The following is a 10,790-nucleotide window of genomic DNA, read 5'->3' as shown; positions in this document are numbered from 1 at the left end:
ACCACAGTAATGGTAGGGCACAGGACCAGCACAGGAGGCTCTTCGGTTAGCCGCTCGAGCTTTGGCTCCCTCTTTCATAAAGGGGGCTGATAATGACACCCACGCGCTGTCCCAGTCCCCGCCTGTGGGTGCTGCTCCTGGCTCCCCACTTGCGGGGGACACTTCCTCGTCCTTCCAGTGGAATGTGCTTCCAAGGCATCTTGCATCAGATAGCCTGTCTGCTGCGTGGGTTTCCTCTTGGGCAGAAGAATTGCTCACACTGGAATATGTGCAGAAACAGCACAGAGATGAAGGCATCTGAGTTCTGAAGAGGTGGCAGAATTCCCCTCCCTTTCTCAGAGCAATCATCTGCCTGAGGGGCATGTCCCCAGCACAATTCCTGGTGGAGGCCAGAGCGATGGACTAGAAGGGACACCTGGGCAGTGTCTCTGCTGGCTCAGGCTGCAGCCAGGGCCTTAGGACTCCAACCCCCAACCCTGCTGCCTTCCTGGGGTCCTTTTTCTGAGCAGCTTTGCAAAAGCCCTACCCAGCTGTGGGCTGTTTTCCTTCTTGGTGTCACTGGACTCTGTGTCACGGTAAGGGTTCTGAATAGGCAGGAGAGTCCAGTGTATGCGCATGACCCCATCATTATCTCAGTCCCCCTGCCTCAGAAAGGGGACTCAGTTCATGGGGTTGCTTGGATGTCCCTGATCACATCTCCCAACTGAACTTCTAACCAGCTGGTGACCAAAACTCACACGTACCTTTGAGAGGAGGCCAGTTTGCAAAGTTACAGTGCTCTCTTTGGCGTGTGTCTTCACATGGAGGATTTGGCTGCTCAGATAGGAGCTGGGAGGTCTGGGAAGGGACCCCAAGTTCCTGGGCATCAGCACCAGTAAGATGCTGTGCCACTGTCTGGCTGCCACCTGCCACATTCAGACCCTGCTTGGGCAAAACCATGCCCAAGGCTCAGTGAAGACCTGCATCTCCCCCAAGGTGCCTGCAGGCTCATGGGTGCCTAACTCTGGCAGCTTTGGGACCTACTTTAGAGCCAATATTTGTAATTCTGAAAAAGAGAACAGAGAAGACAGGGAGGAAACCATAAAGAGCTGAAGACAACCTCAGAAGGTAGAAGGACCAAGTTTCTGTCCTGAAACAGCTCACCTGCACTGCCTTGGGGATGGCAGGAAACTTACCCCAGCCATCTCTTGGGGAAATTGTCAGATCCTGAGGACACAGAGAGGACCCTAAAAGCCTCCAGAGAGAGAACAATTTCCACACAAAGAGGAGGAATCAAAAGTGGCCTCAAACATCTCGATACCAAATGAGCCGGAAAGTAATGGAGCAGGACCTTCTTGTTTATGAAGGAACAGGACCTCATTTCCAACCTGGAATTCTATACCCAGCCAAAATGTCAGTTGAGAATAAAGACATTTGCAGAAGTGTAAGAGCTCACATCTCTCCATCAGGAACCCTTCCTCAAGATGCAGTAAGAAGGTGGGCTTCACCAGGCTCGGAGAAAAAGTGTAGGAGGAGGAAGACATGCAGGGGTAGATGCCTTTTCCACGGATGGACACATAATCTCTCCCATCCCACCTGCGGTTCTGCAATGACCTTGTGCATGTGTGTGCGTGTATATTTTTTAAAAGATTTTATTATTTATTTATTTGACAGAGAGAGAGAGAGCGAGAGAGCACAAGCAGGGGGAGTGGCAGGCAGAGGGAGAGGGGGAAGTAGGCTCCCCTCGGAGCAGGGAGCAAGGCAGGGAGCCCCTATCTCAGGACTCTGGGACCCTTACCTGAGCTGCAGGCAGAGGCTTCACCAACTGAGACCCCAGGCGCCTGCGGCATGTGTGTTTTGAGGGCAGCAGGTCTCTTACCAGGGGTTCGTTCTTAGTGGGGTGGGCCACTTGGTATCAGAGCCCCCGGGGCACCCTCGACCTGTGATCGTCACCAAGTGCCCGGATGAACAAGCCCAGCACCGGCGACGGGTTCACTGGACAGTGTCTGGGCCAGGGGATGTGGTCAGGACCCCCCGCCGTGTCCCGACAGTGCGAGACCTAGCTGGGCCTGTGACACGTGTCCCCGGGACAGCGGACCCTACCCTGAACTGTGCCCTGCGTCCCGCTGGGGCTGGGCCGACGTCCAGCAATGGTTCGTGCAGCCTCTGGCGGGAGGTGCTGGCAGGGCGCCCCGTGGGTGGGCCCCACCGAGGGTTGTCGGGCGCCCGGCGCGGACGCAGGCGGAGGGCGCCGCCCCCACTCCAGTCCCCACGTTAAGGCGCCGCGGGCCCTCGGCCTCCGGCCGGCTCGGTCCCCCCACGGCGCGAGCGGGCGGGGAGCGCGGGGACCGGACGCCGCGGAGGACCGCGCGGAACCCGCAGGCCGCGCAGCCCCGGAGCCGCCCCCTTGGACAGCGGCTCTGCAGCGGCGGCTCCGCCTCGGGCCGCGTCTGCGCCCTCCGGCCCCGCCCCGCGCCCTGCCCGCCGCCGCGATGGAGCAGCTGCTGCGCGCCGAGCTGCGCACCGCGACCCTGCGGGCCTTCGGGAGCCCCGGCGCCGGCTGCATCAGCGAGGGGCGCGCCTACGACACGGACGCGGGCCCGGTGTTCGTCAAGGTCAACCGCCGGACGCAGGTGCGGCCACGACACCCCCGCGGCCTGAGCCGGAGGCTGGAGAGGGGAGGGCGGGCGCGGGGCGCGGGGCGCGGGGCGGTTCTGCCGGGAGCGGGCACCTGCGGGGCCGCGGGGCTCCAGCATTTTCTAAGGACGCGGGGTTCATAACCCGCGTTCGCTGTCATTTCTCTGCCCACCGAGCGTGGGGGGCGCGAGGCTCGGCGTCCTGGAGTCCCGGGCTGCGTCTGCTTCTCCCCGGGCCGGCTCCAGGCTCGCCCCTCCACAGCGCGTGGGTCCGTCTCACCAGGCGGGAGGAGCACCTGGAGGCCAGGCTGGGTGAGGGAGCGCAAGGGCCCGACCCAGTGCCCCCCCCCCCCCCCCCCGCCGAGTCCGGGCCTGTGCTCGTGTTTGGAGCTGGGTAGTTCCTGCTTAGCGTTTGCTGTTAAGTACACTTTCCCGAACGGAGGAGGTTAGCCTGGGCAAGCGCACCCCGGGTGCCGAGGGTGACACCGCGAGGTTCCCCCGTGGCCCATGAGCCAGGGCCTGCGCAGGAGTTGGGGGTGCTGGCTAAGGGCTGAAGGACTTGCAGAGAGGCTCGTCCCTGTCCCCCTGCAGCACTGCCCACCTGGGGTGGATGACGGTTGGGCCTGGTCCAGGGAACCGTCAGGGAACTTCCTTTCAGAACCAAAAGCCCTCCAAATAAGCCCCACCTCCTGGGAAGCACTTTGGGTTCAGGGTCCAGGCATGCTGCAGAACCCTCCTCACTGAGTGCTCCCCCAGGCCGGGATCCCACCATCTGCCCTTGAAAGCCTGGGTGCCGGCACACAGTAGGTGAGCAGACGGCAGGGGAGGCCCTCGGGACACAGGCGGTCTGGAGCCCAGGTGTTCTCTGCTCCTGTATGTTTGGGGGTTCGCTAGCCCTCGGAGCGCCGCTGGGATCGCTGGGGACTGCGGAATGTTCCCTGACACCAGCCACCTCTTCCTTCAGAATCCCAGGTGTGGGCTGGCGGTGGGGAGGACACCTCGCCTCAGATTCCCCTTGAGTACTCTGAAGTAAAGGGTGGGATTCTCTGCCTGTGTGGACGTAGTACTTTGGCCTCATGAGAAATAATTCTTTAGCCAGATGTGTTCACATTAATAACCACACTTCGAACCAACTAATAGTGTATGTGAGGCAAGAGTTCGCCTGGTCTGAAATCGGGGTATTTGTGGGAAATGTTTCAGAAATGGGACGGCTCCTGCGTCCCAGCAGAGGCTGTTCCTTCCGTCTTGTTCCTGGGGGGGGTGTGAGGCTCCTTCCCACCCCCCAGGCCCTGCTGCCTGCTTATCTCTGGGGACAGGCCCTGGACCCGAGCCAGGCCCTGCTGGCCTTCCTGCCCTGCCTTCCCTTGCCCCCAGTGTGTATCCCAAGCACTCAGAGATGCGGCCTCAGGCCCCCCTGTGGTGCTCCTGCCCTGCTGGGATTGCCTGAGGCTGTGAGGTGGGCAGGTAACCTGGAAGGGGACCAGGTCCAGCTCCAGACCCTCCACTAACCCACACTCTGAGGCACCCCACTGTACTCCCTGGCACACCCGGCCCTCCCACAGTGCCCCCATGGCACCACCCAGAACCTCCACAGCACCCCAGCTTACCCCCAGGACTCCCACAGCCCCTTGAGGTACCTCACCACCTCCATTGCACCCCATGGTACCTGTGGCCCCGGCAGCATCCTGCAGGGCCCCACTGTACCCCCAAGCACACTCGACACTCCCTTGGGGTCCTCGCACCCCACCGTACCCCCAGCACCTCCAGCATCTCCTCTGCCCTGGGCTTCCCTCCTCTCAGAGGAAGCACTCGGGGCAGGGGCATCAGCGTCCTGCCCACCCCCGGCCCCAGGCACAGCCTCATCCTGCAGCCCTTTCCTATAGGAAATGGCCCACTTTGCACCCCACTCTCTGAGGAGCTGATATCTTGCTCTCCAGCTCGTTTTCCGTAGCTGCAGGTCCCTGGTGCTTGGGATCCCACGTGGCGGCTCCTGTCCAGGGCGGCAGAGGCCCCTGCTGGACTCACGGTGCCTCTTTGGGACGCAGGCCCGGCAGATGTTTGAGGGTGAGATGGCAAGCCTGGAAGCCCTCCAGAGCACAGGCCTGGTGCGGGTGCCTCGGCCCATCAAGGTGATTGACCTGCCTGGAGGTGGGGCTGCCTTCGTGATGGAGCATCTGAAGATGAGGGGCTTGAGCAGGTGCGGGAGTGTGGGGGGAGGGAGGAGGAGGGGAGGGAAGGGGGCAGAGAGGAGTGTTTCAGGCCCCACTGGTGCAGGATGCCCTGCGTGAAGCCGTGACCTCGCCTCTTTCCTCAGTCAGGCGGCCAGACTGGGGGAGCAGCTGGCCGACCTGCACCTTCACAACCAGAAGCTTGGGGAGAAGTCGAAGGAGGAGGAGAGCACAGTGGGTACGTTGGTGCGCTTCTGTGCGCCCTTGCCCCCATCCTGGTGTGCCCACGGGGGTCGGCGCTCTGAGTCGCGGCTGCTGCGCAGGCTGGGGGCGCCCGCAGGTGCGTCGTCGGACGAGCTCTGGACGCGTTCCTGGCCAGCACTTTGGGCCGGGGTGCGGGCAGGGGCGGGTCGGGGACTGCGCCCATCCGGGTGTCTGCTGTGCTCTGGCATGGAAGAGGACAGCGGCTCTTTCTGCCGACAGGCCGCAGGGCTGAGGGAGCCGAGCCCCGGCACGTGACCAAGTTTGGCTTCCACAGGGTGACGTGCTGCGGCTTCATCCCGCAGGTGAGTGCCGGCGTCCTCTGCGCACCAGGAAGGCGGCCGGCGCTCCGAGCTCCAAGCGTGCGCCTGGTTACGCCTGGATACCTGGGGTGGGAAGGCGGAGGCGAAGTTCGGGGGGCGGGCCGAGGGGCGGGGGCAGAGCCTCGAGGCAGAGGGCGCAGCGTGCAAAGACCTCCCCGCAGGAGGTTGTGTGCTGAATGTCGGGACTGAAGTGGGCAGCGGTGCGGCCGCGCTCCCGTCAGGGATCAGGTCCTGGTTCCCTACTCCGGGACGCTGTAGCTCTCCTGACGCAAACTCCGTTATTTCAAAGTGTATGGGGACGTCTGGGCAGCTCAGTGTTAACCATCTGACTCTTGATCTCAGCTCAGGTCTTGATCTCAGGGTCACGAGTTCAAGCCCTGTATTGGGTTCCACACTGGGCATGCAGCCTACTTGAAAAACAAAACAAAACAAAACCAAAAACCCAGAGAAACACGTACAATTCTGTGGTTTTTAGTATATCCCTGAGTTGTGCAGCCATTGCCACTGTCTCATTACCGCACATCTTCCTCACCCCGAGGAGAAAGCATTTACCAGTTAGTGGTCGTTCCCCAGTCCCCTGCCTCCAGCCCTGGTAACACGTCACCTCTTCCTGTCTCTATGGATTTGCCCATTCTAGGCATTTTGTGTACAAGGAGGCCTGTACTAGTTAGCCTTTGGTCCCTCCCTGTCTCCTGTGTGGGCAGAGGGCAAGTCTCCAAGGTGGGTGGTACTTGGGGTAACATCCTTATGAAGCCTGAGCCAGAATTCGTGCTCCCAGCCACTGGGCGGCCCTTGAACCGGGGTCCCGTGGCCCACGGGTGGGCCTCGCATCCGGGGTCCCTCAGGATCTGTCCACACAGTGCTTTCCCAGATTTGTTAGGACTCTGTAAGCCTCTGCTGAAGCCAGCTCCCCCAGGTTACACATCTGCCTGGCGCTGGGGGCTAGAGGGGCCGGATGGGGCTTGGTGTCTTGCTTCAGATGTTGAGTTAAGAGCTGTGGGCTCCCCAAAGCCCCACTTGACCTTGCACAGTGACTTTTCAAGAACCAAGGAATGAAATCACATACAAAATCCCAATCTGTGAAGTCGGTGAAAATGGGGCTGGTCCATTAGGGACCCAGACTGCCCCTGTGTGCCCCTTTAGACTCCAGAACCAATGAACCTATTTAGCTCAGCTTCAGCTGGCCAGAAAGGGGTGAGGGACCTGGGTGGACACTTAGTCCACCTTTAAGCTAGGACAGACAGTCCTGCGTGGAGTGCCTGGACCAGCCCAGAATTTCCAGGAGGGTCCTGCTTTTTGGGAGGGATGCGTGGGCCTTCGGGGCTTGCAGCCATTGGTGGGGCAACCCTGAGTGGTGGCAGCGGGCTACTCAGACAGCTGTGTGCTAAGCCCCCTTGGGGCCACTGGCATTTCCTGCACGGCCACTCCCTGGGCACATCTCTCTTTATCCAACACCAGTCCCCCAGTTGCCGTAGCAACCTTAGGAGGTGGGTGTTGTCATTTGACTCTTTTTATAGATGAGAAAACAGAAGCGCCGAGAAGCCAAGCGGAACAGGGAGGCCATGCAGCTAGCAAGTGGGGGGCCAGGATTTGACCCACAGCCCGGCTTCAGAGTGTGGGCCCTACCCCCTCACTGCCTTGCCCCTCTGTCAAGGTGAAGGCTGGCTCTCATCAGCGGTGCCCTCAGGTGGCCCTGCCTTTGGCAGCTCAGGCCCAAGTCCTGCCCTTTCTGGGTGAGGGGATCACAATCCCTCTGTCCAGGAGGAGGGACCAGGCTGGCCAATGCTGGTGTCCTGCTCCTGATACTCAGTTTGTCTTTTATACCCTGGCCATCCAGAAGGGAGATGGAGCCTTGGACAGACAGATGGGGAGGGAGGAGCTGCCATCCCATATGCCTCAGGCTGTTTGGGGAAAGGACCTCCCCGCCTGCTTTCAATTTTTTTTTCAAAGATTTTATTTATTTATTTGACAGAGAGAGATCACAAGCAGGCAGAGAGGCAGGCAGAGAGAGAGAGAGGAGGAAGCAGGCTCTCTGCTGAGCAGAGAGCCTGATGTGGGACTCGATCCCAGGACCCTGAGATCATGACCCGAGCTGAAGGCAGAGGCTTTAACCCACTGAGCCACCCAGGCGCCCCTGACTTTCCTTATTTTTAGGTTCTTCTCATCTCTGAAATCTACTGTCTGACACTAGTGCGGCCGTCCAGCTCTCTTTTGACCAGGGCTAGCATGGCGTAGCTTTTCTATCCCTTTAGCCTATTTCTGGCTTTCTCTGTAAAGGGCATGTCTCGTACACAGCTTGGAATTAGTCTTTTAACTGGGGTACTTAGACCCCTTGCATGTAATCCGCTTATTGATATGGTTAGGGAAAATCTGTCTTGGTCTTTGTTTTCTAGGTGTCCTATCTGTTCTTTGTTTCCCTTTTCCCTGTTTCTCTGCTACTCTTTGGGCTGAGTAGTTTTTTTTTTTTTTTTAAAGATTTTATTTATTTATTTGACAGACAGAAATCACAAGTAGATGGAGAGGCAGGCAGAGAGAGAGGGAAGCAGGCTCCCTGCTGAACAGAGAGCCCGATGCGGGACTCGATCCCAGGACCCTGAGATCATGACCTGAGCCGAAGGCAGCGGCTTAACCCACTGAGCCACCCAGGCGCCCTGGGCTGAGTAGTTTTAATGACTCCATGTATCTCCTCTGTGGGCAAGCTGTAATGTTTGCTGTGTCTGTTCGTGGTTGTGCCTGGGTGTGGGCAGTCGCCGTGCAGAGCTGCAGCACAGCCCCATCTCGTTGTCCAGGTGAACGAGTGGCAGGAGGACTGGCCGACCTTCTTTGCTCGGCACCGTCTCCAGGCACAGTTGGACCTCATCGAAAAGGACTATGCTGACCGTGAGGCACGAGAGCTCTGGTCACAGCTGCAGGTGGGTGCAGATGTTACTCTCGGGGACAGGGGCTGTCCCCATCGCTGGTTGAGGACATCGCTGGTTAAAGCCCATCGCATTTGTGTGGGGTCCTCTGGTGGAGTGGAGCCCGGGAGCAGAGATGGTCAAGTGTGGACACATCAGTGCCTGACTATTGGCCTGATGGGGAACCTGGGAAGGGGATGGTACCCGAGGACATACTTGGCCCCTGAGTGCAAGTCTCATGGGCTCGGTCACCAAGCACTTAGCCTCAGGCTTTGCTCATGTGACACGCAGGAGCGTGGCTCATAAACGATGGCGTTTACTGTTGCTTTCTTATCCACTCTTACCCTGTTCTTTCTCAAAGCAGGAATGTCTCCCCTCTTAGAGATGTGGGCAACAGATGCCCCGGAGTGACTAGTTTGAGAATGTAACTCTCCAAATGTGAAGAACAGAATTTTCGTGCCAATCCAGGATGAACATGCAGCGGGACATTTTATTTGACTCACTAATGAAGTGGCCCATAGTACTGGGAGGAGTCGGCCCGGGTGTGTTGAGAAGGGGCAGTAGAGAAAGGTTGCTGAGGTGCCTGAAAACCCGTCCACTCAGGTTATTCGGCTGGTAACCTGCCGGGCCACATTCCCTGAGGTCTCTACTGAGTGGACATCATTAGGGCTGTGGATCGCTCAGACCTAAATTTGTAAGAGTAAGATAAGGCATTCTGCTGGACTCAGGGATCCTCGTTCCTGGGCTTCCCAGACCAGGCTGTGGTTGGACCCTGAAGAAACATGAGGTCATCTTTGCCTTATTTCCAAGTATTGGATGAGGCAGCCGTGGCTCAGAGTCCCATGGTAATCTTTATTTTTCTTAGGTGAAGATCCCCGATCTGTTTCGTGGTCTAGAGATCGTCCCCGCCCTTCTTCATGGAGATCTCTGGTCGGGAAACGTGGCTGAGGACGACTCGGGGCCCATTGTTTATGACCCAGCTTCCTTCTATGGACATTCTGAGTTTGAACTGGCAATTGCTTTGATGTTCGGGGGGTTTCCCAGGTCCTTCTTCACGGCCTACCACCGGAAGATCCCCAAGGCTCCGGGGTTCGACAGGCGGCTGCTGCTGTACCAGCTCTTTAACTATCTAAACCACTGGAACCACTTTGGGCAGGGGTACAGGAGCCCGTCCCTGGGCACCATGCGGAAGCTTTTGCAGTAGTCCCCAGCCTGTACCCCTGCCGCCTTGCTTCGCAGATGAGGGAGGGTGGCAGCACCAGAGATGGCTTCGGGGACTAATAAAGTCAGGGGTTCAGGGACCACGGTGTGAGTTGTCTGTGCCTCTACCCTCCTTGCAGCTGGGCTAATCGACAGGGGGCCAAGGGCACCTGACAGGTTCCCGACAGGCTCATTACGTCCGGTGATCTGGGGGAATTCGGATATTTTCACGGTAACTATTGCAGAAATCACACAGGTCTGGGATTTGTGTAGGAGGAAGTTGGGGTCACACATCCCTGTGGACTCGGGCTTAGACAGAATTGGGGACCAGGAGATGCGTCTCACCTCTGGAGCCACCTCTCTGGGGCTGAATGGATCTGTGAGTCCACCCTTGCCGAGCAGAGGCCCTCAGTATCCGGGCTGCGGCTACCAGTGGTGTGCTTAGCACCCCGTTCTTCATCTGCTGTGTTGGCGGCTGGATGGCAAGAGAACCTCGGGCGGTGGGGTGTGCCCGCTGGGGTGTCAGGGGTGTCCACTGTGCTCAGGTGGCCGGTTGGCCGGTTGGTTGGGGACATCAGGGCTGACATCCTTGAAGGGGGGCTGGGGCAGGTGGCATTGGGGCAGGGTCTATGGGGCACTGGCCCTCCACGCTGCGTCCCTGAAGACGTGGCCGCGCCTTTATTACTTCTTGCAAAATTTCCAATTTCGCGGGGTAGCGGTGCCCAAATCTCTCTCTTCTGAGGGTCCAGCGGGCCTCCCGTCAGGTGTGTAGGGGTGGGGTAGGGGACGGGGTGTGGGGGGCGGGGCTCAGGGCCTGGGTCTCTCTCCTGGCGAGGCAGCTCGCGGGTGCGGGGAGGCGGGGGTAGGCCGGCGCGGGTGTGGGTCTCCTCCTGCGACTCTGGCTGCGACTCCGCTCCCAGCGCGGGCCACTTCCCCCCTCAGCCCACCGACCCGGGGCTCAGACCCGTCCCCCACGACAGGCTCAGACCCCTCCCCAACTGAGACCCACCCACAGGCCCCCGCCCAGAGCTCAGACCCCACCCCCAGTCTCAGACACCCCCCAACCCCCCCCAACAGACTCCGTCCCTCCCCCGTCTCCCGCCCTCAGACTCTGTCCCCGCCCCACCTCCCCCGCGAGCTCAGACCCCCGCCCCGCCCCTCGCGGGCTCAGTTCCACACCCCTCCTGGGCTCCACCCACGAGCTCGGAGCCCCACCCCCAGGCCGCGCCGCAGTCTTCGCCCTGTCATCTCCCTTCACGCGGGCCCCGCCCCCCGGGGCTCGGCCCCGCCTCACGGGGCTCGGCCCCGTCTCTGTGCCCGCTCTTT

At 59.9% G+C, this 10,790-nt stretch overlaps 1 protein-coding gene across 1 annotated transcript; it reads left to right on the top strand.

Annotated features, from left to right (window-relative positions):
- The first annotated feature begins 2,471 nt into the window (after positions 1–2,471).
- Positions 2,472–9,565, top strand: FN3K (fructosamine 3 kinase). The gene is made up of 6 exons (XM_044247146.1): positions 2,472–2,612; positions 4,661–4,812; positions 4,930–5,021; positions 5,267–5,349; positions 8,157–8,279; positions 9,130–9,565. The coding sequence occupies exons 1-6, from the start codon at positions 2,472–2,474 to the stop codon at positions 9,466–9,468; spliced, it is 930 nt and encodes a 309-aa protein (XP_044103081.1). The 3' UTR covers positions 9,469–9,565.
- The last annotated feature ends 1,225 nt before the right edge of the window (positions 9,566–10,790 follow it).

This window comes from Neovison vison, chromosome 5 (genome assembly GCF_020171115.1).
Source record: "Neovison vison isolate M4711 chromosome 5, ASM_NN_V1, whole genome shotgun sequence".
In the NCBI taxonomy this organism is placed as follows: domain Eukaryota; kingdom Metazoa; phylum Chordata; class Mammalia; order Carnivora; family Mustelidae; genus Neogale; species Neogale vison.
The sequence above is the reverse complement of the archived record's forward strand: the minus strand, read 5'-3'. Positions and strand labels throughout refer to the sequence as shown.